Here is a 17,998-nt window from a genome sequence, read left to right on the forward strand (position 1 = left end):
ATGTTTGGGTGGGCATATGAACCGAAAAATCGGAAAACAGAACCGGACCAGATGAAAAAATCGGAAAAAACCGAGTTGACTAAAAAGTCAACAAAATCGGACCGAATCGGACCGGACCGGTTCAAATCGATTCCGGTTTCGATTTTACACAAGACAACACCGGACCGGATCTTACCAGACCGGTCCAGTATTAAATATATATATTTTAATATATTATATATAATATACAATATAAAAAATATTATTTTATTAGGCCAGTTCTATTTTGTTAGAATAGAACTGGCCATATCTGATTACAAAGAAACAGGCCCACTTTAGTTTACACAAATTAGGTTTTCTTTTCCCTCAGTCTCGACCAAGCTGCCGCTCCTCTTCTCCGTCTCTCTCTGTGTCTGCTTCTCTTCTCTCAGACCAAGCTGCTGCTCCTCTTCTCCGTCTCTCTCTGGATTGTCCGTTGCTAGCCTTAGCAGGTATGTATTTTCTCTATACAATTGTTAAGCTGCGTCACCTATTGATGCTTAGGAATTATTCATCAGCGTTGATCAGTTGGCTTGTATCCGATCTGAATGCTTCCTATATCAGAAGGGAATAATAATTCTGTAGCTGCCTATTTACTAAGAGGAAAATACTACACTTCCATCTCCATATATTTGATTATTCTGTTTGATTGAATATCATCCTATTTGATTATTCTTGTTTTCCTTCTCAGGTCTGGTAGGTCATCATTACATGATCCATGGGCCAACAATGTGACCTGGCATAAAGGTTTGCTTTCTTGTGTAGTCTTTTCTTGATGACCTCACTTTTTTTTGGGTAGCAGTTTCTTAAATAAAAAAAAATTCATTTTCCAGGAAACCTTCTATCACCTGAGTCATTGAAGGATGCTCTCGATGGTGTCACGTCTGTTGTATGCATTCTCTTCATGCTCTGTTTTATTTGACTGTCATTAGCCAATACGTAGCAAAGACACATGCACACACTGACACTTTCTCTATCCATGTAATGTATTGTTCCCCCCTTCCATTTGTAGTTCAAAATGTGCTTATTGTATGGATTATAGAATGAAACTCTCTCTTACTTATCCTGCCACTTAGCTTTCTTTCCTGGGTGATATGTTTGATTTGTCTTCCTAATGAGTTTTCTTGTCCTAGATATCCTGTGTTGGTGGGTTTGGCTCCAATTCTTACATGTATAAGATTAATAGGACTGCTAATATAAATGCAATTAGAGCTGCTTCTGAACAAGGTATATATTCATATATGTTTCAAATTTCATTTTTCTATTGGCAACTTCCTTAGTACCTCTATTAAACTATTGCCATTGATCCTGCAGGTGTGAAACGATTTGTGTATGTCTCTACCGCTGATTTTGGTGTGGTAAATTACTTACTGCGAGGATATTATAAGGGGAAGGTACCATACTGAATGATAGCACCTATTTGCTTTGTTTAAGTTTTACTTGTACGAGACATTTTAATGCTGGGACTCTTTTCTTAATAAACGTTTGTCTTTTACTCGTACCCATTTCACCATGCTCTAGTATTTTTGCTAGGAACAATTTTTAATGTTTTTAATGTTATCTGACACAAATTCCTTTGCTGCATCTTGTTCAATCTAGAGAGCTGCAGAAACAGAGCTACTAACCAAATTCCCTTATGGAGGTGAGCTTTCTTACTATGTCAGATGAACATCTTATACCTAGCTGTTCATTTATCAGATAAATGGCTAAGATCTGAGAGATTAATAAACTTTCCTGGAAATTTAACAAGTTGTTACATATCCTGTCCCTCTAATTTCAATCAATATCTTCTTTAAAATATTAATTTACTATGTTTCTTGAAACTAATAACGAGTGACTAGAGTATTAGTTATAAGGACCGTTTTTGTTTTGTATAATAATGGAATCTTCTATTACATGAAATTTTACTTGTGCTTTTCAGGAGTGATTTTGAGGCATGGATTGATAAATAATTAGGTGCTGATTTTTAAATATTAAAAGAGGGATGGACCAATGTGAACAGTTGCCTAGTAATAGCAATGAAGTATGCTCTTCTTCTGCATCTGCGTCCGCTTCCGCATCATCCCCATCACCTACTATACCAATAACCCAACATCAAGCCCAAACACCTCCTCAACATAGTGGTCTTCCACCATTACCTCCTTTAGAGACTAGAAAATCATCAAGAGAAAAATCGGAGGTGTGGGATCACTTCGAAAAATATGATGATGTGGTTGAGACCGTGAAGAAGGATGGTAGCAAATCTTTGACATGTAAAAAGAGAGCTAGGTGCAAGTATTGCTTTACTAGTTATGCCACGGACCCCAATTTGAATGGGATGTCAAGTTTGAAGAAGCATATTGAGTCTACATGTAAGAAATATCCTGGGGTGTTGGAAAGGATAAAAGGCAAAAGACTTTGTCGTTTGACCAAGCACTTGGTGGTTTATCAACAACCGGGCATACTAAAGAAGATTGGTTAAGGTCTTGTGTAGAAATGGTAGTGATGGATGAGTTGCCTTTTAGTGTGGTTGAAGGTAAAGGGTTTAAGAGATTTTGTGAATCATTGAACCCTCATTTCCAAGTGCCATCTCGTAGGACACTTGTAAGGCATTTTATGGTTATGTATGAAGAGATGAAACAAAAGTTGAAAGGAGAATTAGCATCACATAGAGTGTGTCTCACAACGGACACTTGGACAAGTGTTCAAAACGTAAATTACATGGTGATCACAGCACACTTTATAGACGGTGAATGGAATTTGCACAAAAGAATTTTGAACTTTTGTGTCATTGCTAACCACAAGGGGAACTCAATTGGTAAACTCCTCGAGACTTGTTTGCTTCATTGGGATTTGAAGAAGATACTCACAATCACGGCCGATAATGCTTCTTCAAACACGAAGGCAATAGATTACTTGAAGTCAAAGATGGGTCATTGGAAGAATGGTAGTCTTGTATTGGAAGGAAAGTATATGCATGTGAGGTGTTGTGCTCACATTGTCAATTTGATTGTTCGAGATGGCTTGAAAAAACTAGAGAAAAGCATATTGGCAATAAGGAATGCGGTTAGGTATGTAAGATCCTCTCCACAAAGGTTAGAGGAATTTAAAACATGTGTTTTGAAGGAGCAAATTGAATGCAAAGGGCTTGTGGTGTTAGATGTTCCAACTAGGTGGAATTCAACATATTTGATGTTGGATGCCGCTTTGAAGTTTGAAAAAGCCTTTGTAAGAATGGGAGAAGATGATGATGCCCCATTTGCGTCTTGGTTTGGTGAAGATGAACCGGTTGGGGAAGATGAGGGTGTGGTTGTATCTCATAGGCCTAAAAAGAGGGTAGGGCCACCAACTAAGGAAGATTGGAGCAATGCTCTTACCTTTGTCAATTTTTTAAAGGTATTTTATGATATGACATTGAAGATGAGTGTTTCTTTGCATCCGGCTTCTCACACCACCTTTCATAATTTGATTGCAATTGAGGGTGAAATTGGTGATTTGTTCTTTGGAGAGCAATTACCAAGTGAAACTCACACCTCCACGGTTTTGAAAGATATGGCATGTAGCATGAAGGTGAAATTTGAAAAGTATTGGGGTGACCTTGATAAAGTGAACCAACTTTTGATGGTAGCACTTGTTCTTGATCCTCGGTACAAGTTGGGGAATTTGGAGTTTGTATTAAAGAGGAGGTTTGAAAACCCGCAAGATGCTACTAAGAAGAAAAATGAAGTGAAAGAGCTTTTAATGAAGCTTTATGAGGAGTATGCTATCCCACCACCTCCTACTCAATGCACTAGTGCTAATGGTAATACTAGTTCTACTAGTAGTATTACTTTAACAAGTTCTAACAAAAAAGGAGGAGGAAAGCACCTTTGGGAAATGGAAGAAGGTTGGATAAAAGAATCTCAAGCAAGTAACACCATGATATTGGAGCATGAAGTTGATAGGTACTTAACCGACCCAATTGAAAAAATGGTTCCCAACTTCGATATTTTGAAGTGGTGGAAATTGAATGGGGTTAAATATCCGAGTTTGTCACTTATTGCAAAGGATGTGCTTTCTATTCCCGTATCAACCGTGGCTTCGGAATCATGCTTTAGCACGAGTGGTCGAGTGATTAATTCATTCCGTGCTTCTTTAACTCCTAAGATTGTGGAGGCCTTAATTTGTTCTCAAAATTGGTTAAGGTCCGACGACATCTCCGTTATACAATATGAGCCAACCATTCAAGAAATGGAGTTTTATGAATCCATTGAGTCAGGTATTTGTTTTTAGTTTTATGTAATTTAATTATGTATACTATTACTATATATGTAGTTTGCATGTTTGCCTAATGTTTTAATACGTTTATATTTTTATTTGTAGATCTTACAAATTTGCCGGCACCAACCAACTCAAGTCCTTCTACGTTCCAATGATCATTTAATATGTGAAGCCTTCATTGGTGTTATGTTTTAATTTTTGGCTTATGTTTCGAACTTCTAATTTGGTTTGTAATTTAATTATCAATTTTTACATTGGGTTGTATAATTCTTAAGATTGTATGTTTGGATTGGATAACCATGTTTTGTATGTTTGGATTGGATAACCATGTTCTGTATGTTTGGATTGGATGACCACATTTTGTATTTGGAAGTTAAAATGCACATGTTTGGGATGTAGAAATTATTTAAGTTTATGCCAAATTTGTACAGGAATCTGAAACAGGGGCTTATATCTACTAAAGCCCAACACAAACAGACCTTAAAAAAAATAAAAAATAAAAAATAATAAAAACCGGCCAAAACCAGAAAATCGGACCGGACCGGACGGTTCGGTTTTGGTCCAATTTTCCCCCTGTTTTTTCTAAGAATCGAACCAGACCGGACCGGATGAACAGTGCCGATTTTGGTTCCAGTTCGAGCTCTAAACCAGACCGAACCGGACCATGCCCAACCCTATTTCAAGTAAAAGAGTATGGGTGTAAACTATCATTTCCATTTCTTTCAAGCAAATTAAAATTTTTTTCTTTAACACATCCAATTTTGAAAAAATGGTTCTGGATTTACATCTATTCAAAAACTCATCTTAATTTCGAAATCTCCCAACACTAGTGTGTGAGTAAAACCCCATCTCTTTTATAAATATTTTTTTTTTAAAAAAAAAGACTATTTCCTATAGAAAAAGAATTGTTTTTTTAATCTTGTAATTAAAAACTAATAATTATCTCATATTTCCTACATATCCATTTTTCAAGTGTCGTTGTGGGTAACTAGACGGATGTAATTACATCAGCCGTATTGTAATCAAACATCCATGCCACTTGGAACCTAAACAGCACCACCACATCAGTCAAATATTGATGTCGGTGAGAGAATCATAAAATTACTGCCTGTGACGAAGCAAAATCACCGGCAATTCTTCGCGGACTGCTTCTCTCTTAAGCAAGAATCACTATATTTACCAAAAGCTCGAGTTTGGTCGCACTCTCGCGCACCTACCCAATGGACTCTTCAACTCTCCTCCGTCGTTCCCAACTTTCAACCTTCTGATTTCGATACAATCCAAACCCTAATCTAACCCTAATTCCCAATTATTGAAATTTCTTTGTCTTTCGTAAACCCTACTTTCCTTGAGTTCTTCGACACAATTTTTCATTTTTACTGGATTTGATTCATTCATGGGCCGTAACTCCCTCGCTCCCGGGTTCCGATTCCACCCGACCGATGAAGAACTGGTCTGGTACTATCTGAAGCGTAAGGTGTCTGGGAAAAACTTCCGATTTGATCCCATCTCCGTCATCGATATCTACAAGACAGAGCCCTGGGACCTACCTGGTCAAAATCTTTTTTTTTCCTCTAAGCTTCCCATATATGTGCATATAGGTGTCCTGCGTCTATATTTTTTTTATGGGTTTTTGTTTTTTGCGTCTTAATAGGCAAGTCGAAGCTGAAGACGGGGGATTTGGAGTGGTACTTCTTCAGTTTTTTGGATAAGAAGTATGGAAATTCGTCGAGGACGAATCGGGCAACTGAAAAAGGGTACTGGAAGACTACTGGTAAGGACCGCCCGGTTCTACACAATTCCCGGAATGTCGGGATGAAGAAAACCCTTGTTTTCCATAGCGGGAGGGCCCCAAAAGGTGCCAGAACTAATTGGGTTATGCATGAGTATCGCCTTTCAAATGAGGAGCTGGAGAAATCTGGAATTCAGCAGGTTTGGGTTTGTTGTTGTTGTTGTCTATGTGTTCTTTGCATTTTTTGATGTTATTGAATTGGGATTGATTTTTGGGTTTGTGGTGGTGGTGGTTGGATCCAGAAAGATCCGTATGTGCTTTGTAGGATATTCCAGAAGAGTGGAACGGGACCGAAGAATGGGGAGCAGTATGGTGCTCCTATTGCTGAGGAGGAATGGGACGATGATGATGTGACTTGTGTACCTGGTGAACTGGCGGCTGATAATGTAGTGGTAGTCAGCGGAGGGCCATATGTTGAGACAAATGATGTCAGCAATGGGGCATATGTTGAAGCGTTTGACAATGATCAGGTTGTTAATTCACTTCAGCTTTTACATTTCATGTTTGGTAGGTGAATTGTGTCATATGGGGATAGATAGATTTTGCTAGAATTACTGAACTAAAATATAAACAGAACACGTGGGAAACCCCCTGATGTGTTGTGGTAAGTGAAAAGGTTATATCTTGATTGTGTCCAGCTATTGGAGTTTAAATATGGTAGAGAGCGCTGCATGAATAATCATGGAGGGCTATGCTCTAGTTGTTAGGTCAAATGATTGTAACTCGAATCCGACTATGCTTTACATAACTATGTAGAAAGGTCTCCATTGTAATCTAACTTGAAGGTAGTGAAAATACAAATACTTTAAAAGAGTGTAAAGTTCCGGAAGTATAGTATGCACATGCATGTATGAGTTAACCAATGTCGGCAAATGAACTTGTGCAGAGGAATAACTAAAACAGCCCACTAAGTTACTTAAATAGAATTTGAACTTCGTATTGCTGCTGCTGCTCTTCTTTTGTTATGGAGAGCAATTTATTCAGAAGAACTATCTCATTAGTTATTGTAGTGTGTTTTTCACCTGATTATATATGCTCAAGCTTTGGCGATCATCTTTTATTTATTTATTTTTTAGAATCAGATTATTGATGATCCTTTCTTTGACTTATGAAAATTGCTCCCAGTTAAGGCTGAAACTGGGCATTACTTTACTATATACAGCACTTTTGGATGACTTGCACTGTTAATTTATATCTTATTTGAATTCTTACATTTGTTTGGAGTGAGAATGTGATTGAATTACTAAATAACCTTAATTTTTGCATGTGTTATCCAACTTATTTAATTTGGAAAGGGCACAGTTGAAATTTTACCCTCTTTTGAGGGTTCCTCTTAAATTATGAGTATGGATATGAATTAGTTCCATAATACATATAATTTTCCAGGTGCCTGCTTTTTCTGCCAGGTTTTCTTGTTTAGCGTATTCATGATTAACCTCTGTACTGCCTGTGTTATGTAGGTTTTTATGCTTAGATGCTGTACATTTATAAATGGTTTCTTTTTTCAGAATTTTGACACAGGCATTCCATCTGAATGTCCTCCATTGAACTTTTATTATGGGGAGACGAGCAACTATGTTGAGCATTCTGGGGAGTTTGTTGATGATGGTACAACGGCCGTGATAGGCACTGGGGAAACTACGGAATACCATGAAGACCAGAAGTTCTTTGACTTACCAGTGGATTATGAGATGGGTGGAAAGACAGTGAAAGATGAATATTTAACTTCAGAAAATTGTGATGACTTGAAATTCTTTGACGTACCAGAGCACTATGAGGCAGATGCAAAACTAGTCAAAGATGAATGTTTCATTGAACCAAGCAATGATACGAATCCTGCTGATGTCAATTACCCACTTAATGAACCTTATTTTAACACTACTGAAAATCCACCAGTTGGTGATGGGCTATTCCTTGAAACTAATGATCTTTCAAATCCAGTGGAGTCAACTGCAGGCTTTGACATGCTTGATGAGTACCTTACATACTTTGATGCTGATGATGACATTTCTCAGTATATTGATTTTGATTCCTGTGGAATGATGGGGGTTGAAAATTCTGTCCCTGACCAATCTCCAGTTGACCAGAAGGTAGAAGTTTACTTAGAGGTTCTACCTCCTGTTATTTTGAATTTTTAAGTAGCATCTTTCAATTAACAAACTGTTCTATAGCAGCTTGGGAATGGCGAAACTGAACAACCACCAATGGGAGTTGAACATCTTGCACAAGCAGAGGATACCAATGATGCATCTTCATCGAAGCAAAAGCCAGAGTTCAAGCTTGAATCAGGTATAACATCTTAATTTGAGCAAGCAGGCGAGCATCATTCGCTCGTTTAGTAACTTATATATGTATATTAAAGAGTATTGAAAGCTTATGTTTGGTACATGATATTTTAAGAACTTTCTATATTCTGTCAATGGTCTTCTTCTCCTCACTTTCTGGGCTCATTCTTGTGTGCCTTTATTGTGGTCCAGACGTTAACTATCCCTTCATCAAAAAGGCCAGTCACATGATGTTGGGCAACATACCCGCTCCACCTGCATTTGCTTCAGAATTCCCTGCTAAAGATGCAATTCTTCGGCTAAATTCTGGTGCAGCATCTTCCAGTTCAGTTCATGTTACTGCTGGCATGATCAGAATTAGAGACATAACTTCAAGTGACAACAGGATGGACTGGTCTTTTGGCAAGGATGGGGTTGTCAACCTTGTCTTTTCTGTTCAGCTGTCGCAGAATGACGGCAATTCTGGCAATCTGGTGCCAATGGATGGCTCTCTCTCTGGAAAGACAGGATGTGTGGTGATGCGGGGCTGGTTTTTGTTTATGTTCTTCTGGGTCCTATTTCTCTCAATGAGTTTCAAAATTGGTAGCTATGTCTATACCAGGTGATGCTTCTCCAGTAAGGGTGAGTTTTCGACGGAACAGGTGGGACTATCTGGTAGTGAATATCCCGAGTCTCACTGGGGGAAAGCATGTTCTTGCAGATTCGATATTTTAGTTTAATTTGTATACCGTATACTAACTTCCGTACCTAGTTATTTATACAAACCATTTGCATAAGATGGTATCACGACTGTGTTCTATTTTGAATAGTTATATACTGAACGAATGCAAGACGGAAGTGTTGTTTTATGTAATGCTTCATTGTAATTTTTTGTTTTATGTACTATTTCATTGTAATTGAAGCCTAGAAAAACTATAATGTAGGGTGTGCTTTTACAACTATTTTGCTTATTTTTGTGAACCGTGATGTAGACCAACTCTTTGAAAGCAAGTGCGGTACACGTAATAGTTTTACCTTGGCAGAGAAGGGAGCAAATGCATTACTCATTACCACTTCAATGGTTCTCTACATCATCGCAAGATGCCACTCTGCAGGAGTTCAAATGCTTATGAAAGTTAAAATCTGTCATGCTTTCAATATGCCGGATCCCGTAGCATCGGGACAAGTACAGCATGTAGAAAATAATCTCTTGTTTTTGGTTTTTGGTACATAATAGCAATAACGTCGATTTTGAGAAAAACGTTTGTGAGCGTTTGTTGATGTCCCATTTTTCTTCAATCCTCCTATGTACTAAGTGCATAGGCAAATGTCACCATTGGATTCAATTCATCCAACGGCTGAGATTTGGTCAATCGTTTTGAGAAAAACGTTTGTGAGCTTTTGTGGATGTACATATTTTCAGCCCTCTGTAGTTTCGCTTAAACCTCTAATCCAAATCAATTTTGTCGATTGATGGTGCTTGTGGGTGCCCACATACAATCGGAGGTGCACCTTCTGAGTTTATTACTGTAAGAGAAGCCCAAAGTAGGCACTTGGGGTAATCAGCTTATACAATGGATGATGAATAACAGAGGCATTTCTGAATATACAGTTATTTGCCACTACTTGCATTACATCTAGGCTAAAACTCAACAAGCAGAAGTAGGCATCAATGTTCAAGATCCAGGCTCCACAACAGAAACTTCTTACAATCACAAAATTTAATGAGTTACATTATTATTCCCTCTGATTTATTCTCATGCTTACACTACATAAATAATTTTTGTATAATTTGCCTCATCTGCTCAATTAAATGTTCTTGAGACGTAGAGGTATCTGCTTAGGATTACATCTCTCCAGGAAGCATCGTATCCTCGGGTAAATCACAAACAGGAATACCCTGGAAAGCAGCAAACATGGGAACTAAGATGACTGATGGTATCAACAATACAGAAGGTATCAAAAGTGTAACAATTAAAAACATACCTGCCCAGTAAGGTGACCGACACATCTTTTCTCAGCTAGTAACTCAGCTTCAGTCTGCAAAAATTATAGCGTCAAACGACACAATTATTCCAAACTCTGAAAATTACTAGCTGGGGATGAATTGAAGAAGACTCTCTCTCTCTCTCTCTCTCTCTCATATGAACCAACTTTCATTTCTGCAGCACATTATTTCTAGTCTAGATTGAATACTGCGTCCCTAATGATACCAAATTGATGTTAATCAATTAGTTAAATCAGTTATCCTAGTCATTGTTATCAATCTACTATGATATCTGCTTGTTCACGCAACTGCATTTATAGAGCATAAATTTCTTATTTCCATGCTTCCAGAGTACTTTATTAAGTCAATAGTGCATAGAAGCCTTGAACGGATGAGGAGAGGGCATACCTTCTTTATTCGCTTGAGAAGATAGTCATCAAATTGTATGTCCTTCACAAGTTCATAATCACCGTCTCCCTGGAGAGTTATAATAACTTATTGGAAGTGCCTACATTATAATCATAAACAGTAGGAAAGGAAAATCTCCTACATAAACTTACTTTAGATCTGCATGGCATACTGAATACTATATCCTCTGCTATACCATAGGGATTTCCGGTGGTGTAAACCTACAAGAGAATGGCAGACAAGAATTAGACATTAAAATAACCATGAACTAGTGTGCCATTGAAGAAAACCTAAATAATTAAGTTCATTGGAGTATATACACAAGCAGACTTTTTTTGGCAACCAAAATGTAGAGAGCGAAAATGTGAGGAAATGGAGAAGACATTTAAATTTAATTGCTTCTGCTTCTCATAGAGTTGGGGGCATCAAAGTACTCTGTCTCTCCACCATCACTTATGAAGTAGGTTCTGATCATATGGTTGGTCAAGAATGGTCTGGTTCTTACAGAAGGTAGACAGTATCTATAGGCTTACATGATGTGCATTCATATCAAACAAGCATGAACTTACTCCAGATGAAAACCAATCGCCCTCTGGGGTAGGAGTAATCAAAGACTTTATAGCATCTGCAATTGACACGGCAGTTGATGCGGCTGAAGATCTTCCCCATTTTTGGATGAGCACACCTCCTCTCTGCAAATTGAATAAGTCTTCAGGTTTTGAGGATGAGAGGTAGATACGGTCTAATAACAGACAATGTTGAATCATGGAAATATATGTTCCAGAGTCTCACCTTCTGGATGCTTTCAGTAAACTCCTCCTCCAACCATTTTTGATCCTTGATGACCTCTTTGACAGGCAAGCCATTAATTCTAGCATTTAAGAAGTCTGGAACCTGATAAGAATTACACAATTCTTCTTAAAAAAGAGAAGGTAGAGAAGATTATCCACATTTTAATAACGGTGTGTTTAAATAACCTGAGTGGTTGAGTGATTTCCCCAGATGGTCATGTTTGACACTTTATCATAGAAGACACCTGCTTTGAGGGCTAGCTGAATAAATCATAAGCCAAATATGTTATTATTCCTGCTGGTCATGATATCCTAAATTGAGTATCACCTATGTTACTTAATGCCTGTGAGGTATATTTTTACCTGACATTTGGCTCTGTTTTCATCCAGCCGTGTCAAAGCATGAAAATTTTTTGCAGGTATGTTTGGAGCATTTTTTAAACAAATGAGTGCACTGCATAAGGAAGAAATATAATTAGCAGTGATAGGCATATTACATTTCTCCACTACCTGTGCATCCCTCTGCCCCAAAGAAGTTAAAAGAGAAGGAAAATAATAACTTACTTTGTGTTACAAGGGTTGCCAACTACTATCACCTTGACATTACGTGATGCTACGGCATTAAGAGCTTTTCCCTGTTTTTAGAAATAAAAAATATATAAGCAGAAACTACAGAACCACTTGTGTTACTGTCTACGCAAGAGAGGTGCATGTGAGATATGAAAATCTAATGGAACCTGCTCGACGAAAATCTGCCCATTTAGATCCAACAAGCCAGCTCTTTCCATTCCAGGACCTCGAGGTTTTGCCCCTATTAAAAGTGCCCATCCTGCATCTTGGAACACCTCATATGGATCAATGCCTATGCTGACCTCCCTCAACAACGGAAATAGTGAATCTTCCAATTCCATTGCAACTCCTGCACACACAAACTGTCCTCTTAATCAGCCATATACATACCAACCATAATTCAGGAGAGTTCAAGTTTAGTGATGCTGAAGAAAGATACCTAATCAGAACGCATTAACTTACTGAATTCGAAACTTGTGCAAGTCATTCCAATAGATCAATAATTTTATCTTTCACTGTAATTCTAGCTGACTGCCTTTCTAACATCACTAAATGCATGTTACTTAATTTTCTCACTGCCGAAACACAGGCACACCCTCAAGTAAGGGGTATCCAGGTATCTGACACAGTAGTCAAACACCTTGAACTCAATCCAGAGATAGTACGCATTGACATACTTTAATTCAATATTGTGCTTACTTGAATTGTATCAATAACTTGATTACAATTATATGCACACATAAGCTCATAGCTCATCCTGTCTGCATGTGTTTGTTTGCTTCCTCACAACTATAAGGGTGGAAACCAATCATAAGTGGTTGCACAGATATCTATGTTTACTCATTCTATTATGTGTGTAATTTCAGGTATGGTTCTAGATCACACTGCAGACAATAAATAAATGCTACTTTGCAGTGCACATTTATGTGAATCTATAATCAAACAATGTCTATTTCAGAACCGTACCTTCAAGAGCTTGTAACGACCTTTCAGATCCCAATAGCTTCAATGCAATAGGTTGGTCTGGCCCAAAAACCTCACCGGATGCAAGCTGGTTAAGAAGAAAATCATGTTGCAAATATTGAACGCTGTTAAATTCTAAAAATAAAAAGAAGAAGTAATATTTCAATAGTGAATATAATTTACTGTGAAAATAGACAGACGAAATTCTTTTTCTCTTTAATAAAAGAGGCTGAACTTTCATTTTACAATTTAAAATAGATTAGTCAAAAGCTTGGACCTTAACCATTTCCTACAAACTAAAGATTATCATTTGGAAATCACCCTTGAATCTCTAGTGTGGAGTCCTACAGCAGAAAAGGCCAGAAAGAGCCATCAAAATAACAGATGGGAACAAATTAAATGTCATTTCATGATGTTTTTATGCTCACGCTACAATATGTCAAGGCTCCATCCTGCAATGGTTTGAATTACCAGATGCTAGTTGGGAACTGAATGGAGATACATCCGAATGCTCAGTAGTAAATAAAAGTAAAATCCAATTTCTTGTCAGTTCAGAACTTCAGATACTACATGCTATATGCCCTATTTTCCAGTTTAACCCTAATTAGTTTAGACTGCTTCTTAGACTAAACAGGTTATCGAAAAGATTGTAGTCTAAAACTAAGATAAACATGCAGGGATGGTTGCATGCTTCAATGGCAATAAAACTCATAATGATAGAAATAGTAATATAATGTTTGTGTTAAATTAATAGGACCAAATTGCAAGCTTAACTGATAAGTTTCAGAAAGAATTACTCATCAAGACCTCCACAATTTACGAAAAAGAGCCAGAGGCTTGGATGCAAGAAATACTTACTTTAAAGAGTAAATGATTAGATATCATCCCAGCTGCACCTGATACTGCAATATTAATTAATTTCTTCCAGGATTTTGTTTCTTCTTCCTGTGAGCATTGGACCACAGTTATCAGATAGACAACATTGATAAATAAAAGATTGATCTCAAGAGCCCATCTTTGCATAGGAACGAAACTGTAAGTAAATATTCAGATATGCTCTCTCTCTCTCTCTCTCTCTCTCTCTCTCTCTCTCTCTCTCTCTCTAACCTACCAAAAACTAGGAGCATGACTGAGAGAGAGAGAGAGAGAGAGAGAGAGAGAGAGAGAGAGAGAGAGCAAAAACTAGGAGCTTCAGTTTGTTATATAAGTATTCAGAATGAACTAAGAAAAAAAAAATCCAAACACCAATTAGTGTAAATCAGATCAAGTTCTTAATAGAGGCACCAATCCAAACATATGCAAAACTTATCAATTGCTGAAGAGCATTGGCCATGGCATGCATCATGATTCTGCTAAAATTGGTATCCAAAAGCTGAGAACAGCTCATATACGTGACACATTATAAGGCTTATGTGTGGAAAACCTTCAAGGGTTAGATATTATAGAATCACAGGATTCAAGAGGACTTCCACAACCGTATCAATTTCAAATATAACCTCAAAGCCATGCGAAAAGGCATATTTTAAATTAAAAACCCCAATTTAGATATCTTTGAACTGCATGGTTTTTGTTTCAACAGAAAGAAAAATTGGCAGATAAAAAGTTTGTTTTGTCTGATTCACGATTAAAAAGTAAAAATTGATTCAAATATAAAACAAATAGGTCTCATAGAATCACTACTAAGGGAAGCAGAGCCAATTTTATTCTACTAGTTGGTAAAGAGAGTCTGAATATGCATGGCAATTCGACTACACAAACTGACCGACGAAAAACCGGCCCTTATATAAACTGAAGCTCCAGGCCTACTAAGAAACGGTCAAAACCCCATAATAAATCTATAAGAAAATCCATTGAATCAGCATAAATCCGGATAATAACAGGAAGACAGCTTACAGCTTTGAGATCATAGGTGAGGCAGAAGACGCCAAAGCACTCAGCCTTGTTCTTCGGGTCCACGGTTTGTGGCGGAGCAGCAGGAGCTTGAACTTGACTGAGATCAAGAATGAGAATTACTACTAGCAGAAGAAAAGAACGGTGGAATATATAATGTTAAAAAGCTTACTTGGGTGCAACAGAGCAAGATATTCTGGCATTTTTAGCCTGAGGGAGCGGTCGAAAAGCGACACGCCTGTGACTGCGGAGATGGGTCGAGGAGAATGAGAGCTGGGATGAGTGAACAAGGCGGGTCTTTGTGTATAAAGGTGTTGATAGCTCTGCGACTGCCATGGTAACAGAGACAGGGAGCTTCACAGAGAGAGAGAGAGAGAGAGAGAGAGAGAGAGAGAGACTGTGTACAAAGATAGGTGAAGAGATGGTCTGTTTTGAGAGAGACTGATTTGGAGGGAGAAGGAGAGAGGGAGATAGGAAGAGAGTGGAAGATGATGAGAAAGGGAGGAGGCAGTGTGTGTTGAAAAAGGATGATTTGAAATTTTCGTATAAGGCCATGCAAATGACACTTGTCAACTCTGCCTCATCCACAAAAATCTATTCTCCTTTTCTCTTTTCGATTTAGGCTCTGCGGAATATGAAAATTAACATGGGAGAAGAGAAGGAAAACGTTTTCTTTTTCATTTTTTCTAGGTCATTTTTTGGTGAATAATAATACTAAGCTTCTTCAAACAAAAGTTCTTGCTTTGTCACCATGTGGTTGATTACCAAGGAAAAGAACTTCCAGTTTGTGATCAAAATATTTATGCTGCACCATGGTTGGTGTCTTCTTCAGCAAGATGGTTTGAATTTTTAGTGAAAGTTATGTCCTCCTACAAAATTTAACAAAAATTTGTTGTAAGCCTATCCTATATCTTATAATGAGTTCTCAGTTGGTTAGGCCGGATAGAATTATCGAGATGACACACAATTCTATAAGAGCAACCAACTTAGTCATACCAGGCAATTATAATAAGAAAAATTAGGTTTTAGACATAATTAACTGTATTAATTAGTTTGTAAGATATTGGATATTTTGGTTTTAGTTTTAATACCTAGGAAAAAACTACTATTTTGGATTAGCCCAAAGAGAGGCCCAGATTCGTTGGGCCAGGTAAAAAATAACAACTGATAAGACAATTCTACCCTTCTGATAAGACAATTCTACCCTTCTGGTACAATTCTACAATGGCACATGTAGTAATTTTAGGGTTGTTGGATGTCCTTTTGGTAAAATTAGGTGGCTTTGGTTTTATATTAATTAAGCAAAATTAATTATCTTTCTTCCAAATTAGTTAATTTTTTTATGAGTTAAAACTAAAGAGCCCATTATAAGGGGCTCTTAGATCTAGGTCCAAAACGATTAGTTGTCATTTAGTCCACGCCCTTTTTGTTTTAGATGTAGGTCCTTTGACTTTTATTACTTTTTTTATTGTGTCGATTTTACCCTTTGAGGTAAATAAGGAAAACATTGAAAATATAAATTTAATAAATTATTTACCTGTAATTAAATTTCAGAATTTAAATTTGGAATTCTTTCATTGATAATATTTACCTAATATATGGGTAAAATACAAATTAATCAATGAAAGTAACATACAAGTAAATAGACAGATAAAATTGTATGTTACCTATAAAAAAAAATGTACATAAAATACTATTATTCATTGTCTAAAATATGAAAAAATACATATATACTTACACCATAAGATAATTTATCTACAAAAGTATATATTATGCCTCTACCATAGGGTGAACAAAAATAAAAATAATTACCTACAACTTTTCGAAGAAAACGAAAAGGGAAAGGAATCTTGTAATATGGAATGCCATGATCTTGGGTCACATTCAAAATGATTAGCATGAGGAGGCTTTAGAATTATATGTGGCAATGTACAGATTGTCAATTGATCGTACAAGATCAACATTCTCTACCATAGGATATATATATATATATATATATATATATATAAATGAAGAAAAGAAGATGGAGAACGAAGAAGAAATGGAGAAAGAAGAAGATAGAGATGAAGAACACAAGAAAGAAAAACATGCATTTGGTTAATAAGCTAAATTCAAGGAGAAATTGTATCTCCAAAAGAATAAATAATCCTAAAAGTATGTGCAATAATAAAATCCACGTTAAATAGGAATTTGAGTCAAGGAAAAAAAAAAAATGAAAGTTCAACATTTACATTCAAAATGTAATTATTTGTTTAATTGTACATGATCAAATCTAATAATTAATGGCATATAAATTCTCATCTTACTCATTTTAGACAATAGGGATATAATAGGAAGAAAAAATTTAAATTCAAATCAATTAAATACAAAAGTTTGAATCAACATGTCAAAAATGGAATGTAATTTACGTGGCAAACTAGTCAAAGAACTTGCATCAACAAACAATAATTCGAGGACTAGACCCAACTATTGATTGGATTTTTGGACTTCTATCAACTTTGAGTAGGTAGGGGAAAGCGAGCAAGGAGCCAACGACAACTAGGCAAAGTAGTGTGCGAACTCAATCTCACACACCAAGAAGAAGAAGTCGTGGATTCACCATTTGGATCAACAATATATAAAGTTAAGTAGACTCTTTATGTTTGGAATAAGTTGCAGAGACTCTTTAGGTTCTCTATGTAGTTTTCACCTCTCCTTTTGTGAGAGTTTTTCATTTCTCCTTTGTGAGAGTTTTTCATCTCTCCTTGGTGAGAGTTTTATTTGTATTGTTATAGCTTAGTTTTTTCAAGCTTTATCTCTTTTTTATTATTCTAAGTTTGCAATCTTAGTTGGGATACCTATGCCAGAGTTTCTTCGATCTTGCATGATCGTTAGTGGAGAGTTTTTCATCTCTCCGTTATTGTAATGGCCCTTTTGTGGCTAGTTTGTATCGACCTTTTGTGGCTAGTGGCTTTTTTGGCTGAATTATGAATGCAATTATAGAATTTCTCAAAAAAAATAAAGTAGACATTCTATGGAACTCTAATGGAGAGAAGCTATGCCAATATTATTATCTTTAGAGATAGGCAGACCCACC

The 17,998-nt window shown here is 36.8% G+C and overlaps 3 protein-coding genes and 1 long non-coding RNA gene across 5 annotated transcripts; 3 read left to right on the forward strand and 1 right to left on the reverse strand.

Moving 5' to 3' along the window:
- On the forward strand, positions 1–2,028 carry LOC117618096 (uncharacterized protein At1g32220, chloroplastic-like). The gene is made up of 8 exons (XM_034347720.1): positions 1–187; positions 350–470; positions 710–765; positions 852–907; positions 1,152–1,245; positions 1,333–1,412; positions 1,618–1,660; positions 1,940–2,028. Exons 1-8 carry the CDS (start codon positions 1–3, stop codon positions 1,972–1,974), a joined length of 672 nt encoding a protein of 223 aa, XP_034203611.1. The 3' UTR covers positions 1,975–2,028.
- A 2,034-nt stretch (positions 2,029–4,062) lies between these two features.
- LOC117617272 lies at positions 4,063–4,598 on the forward strand. Its single transcript, XR_004584320.1, has 2 exons — positions 4,063–4,255; positions 4,360–4,598. It is a non-coding gene; the product is annotated as an uncharacterized LOC117617272 (long non-coding RNA).
- Positions 4,599–5,399: 801 nt separating this feature from the next.
- LOC117617068 (NAC domain-containing protein 78) lies at positions 5,400–9,335 on the forward strand. Of its 2 annotated transcripts, none has more exons than XM_034346316.1 (6): positions 5,400–5,810; positions 5,912–6,189; positions 6,292–6,519; positions 7,558–8,139; positions 8,224–8,338; positions 8,527–9,335. In XM_034346316.1, exons 1-6 carry the CDS (start codon positions 5,654–5,656, stop codon positions 8,937–8,939), a joined length of 1,773 nt encoding a protein of 590 aa, XP_034202207.1. In that variant the 5' UTR covers positions 5,400–5,653; the 3' UTR covers positions 8,940–9,335. The 2 variants fall into 2 exon arrangements, with proteins under 2 accessions (XP_034202207.1, XP_034202206.1); XM_034346315.1 differs by having other exon boundaries at positions 5,435–5,810; positions 8,221–8,338.
- A 531-nt stretch (positions 9,336–9,866) lies between these two features.
- On the reverse strand, positions 9,867–15,575 carry LOC117617069 (malate dehydrogenase [NADP], chloroplastic). The gene is made up of 14 exons (XM_034346317.1): positions 15,095–15,575; positions 14,926–15,022; positions 13,891–13,977; positions 13,036–13,120; positions 12,237–12,418; positions 12,064–12,134; positions 11,863–11,953; positions 11,686–11,760; positions 11,501–11,602; positions 11,278–11,400; positions 10,861–10,929; positions 10,709–10,777; positions 10,300–10,353; positions 9,867–10,213 (listed from the first exon to the last, which is right to left on the reverse strand). The coding sequence occupies exons 1-14, from the start codon at positions 15,475–15,477 to the stop codon at positions 10,160–10,162; spliced, it is 1,542 nt and encodes a 513-aa protein (XP_034202208.1). The 5' UTR covers positions 15,478–15,575; the 3' UTR covers positions 9,867–10,159.
- Positions 15,576–17,998: the final 2,423 nt, after the last annotated feature.

This window comes from Prunus dulcis, chromosome 2 (genome assembly GCF_902201215.1).
Source record: "Prunus dulcis chromosome 2, ALMONDv2, whole genome shotgun sequence".
Taxonomy (NCBI): domain Eukaryota; kingdom Viridiplantae; phylum Streptophyta; class Magnoliopsida; order Rosales; family Rosaceae; genus Prunus; species Prunus dulcis.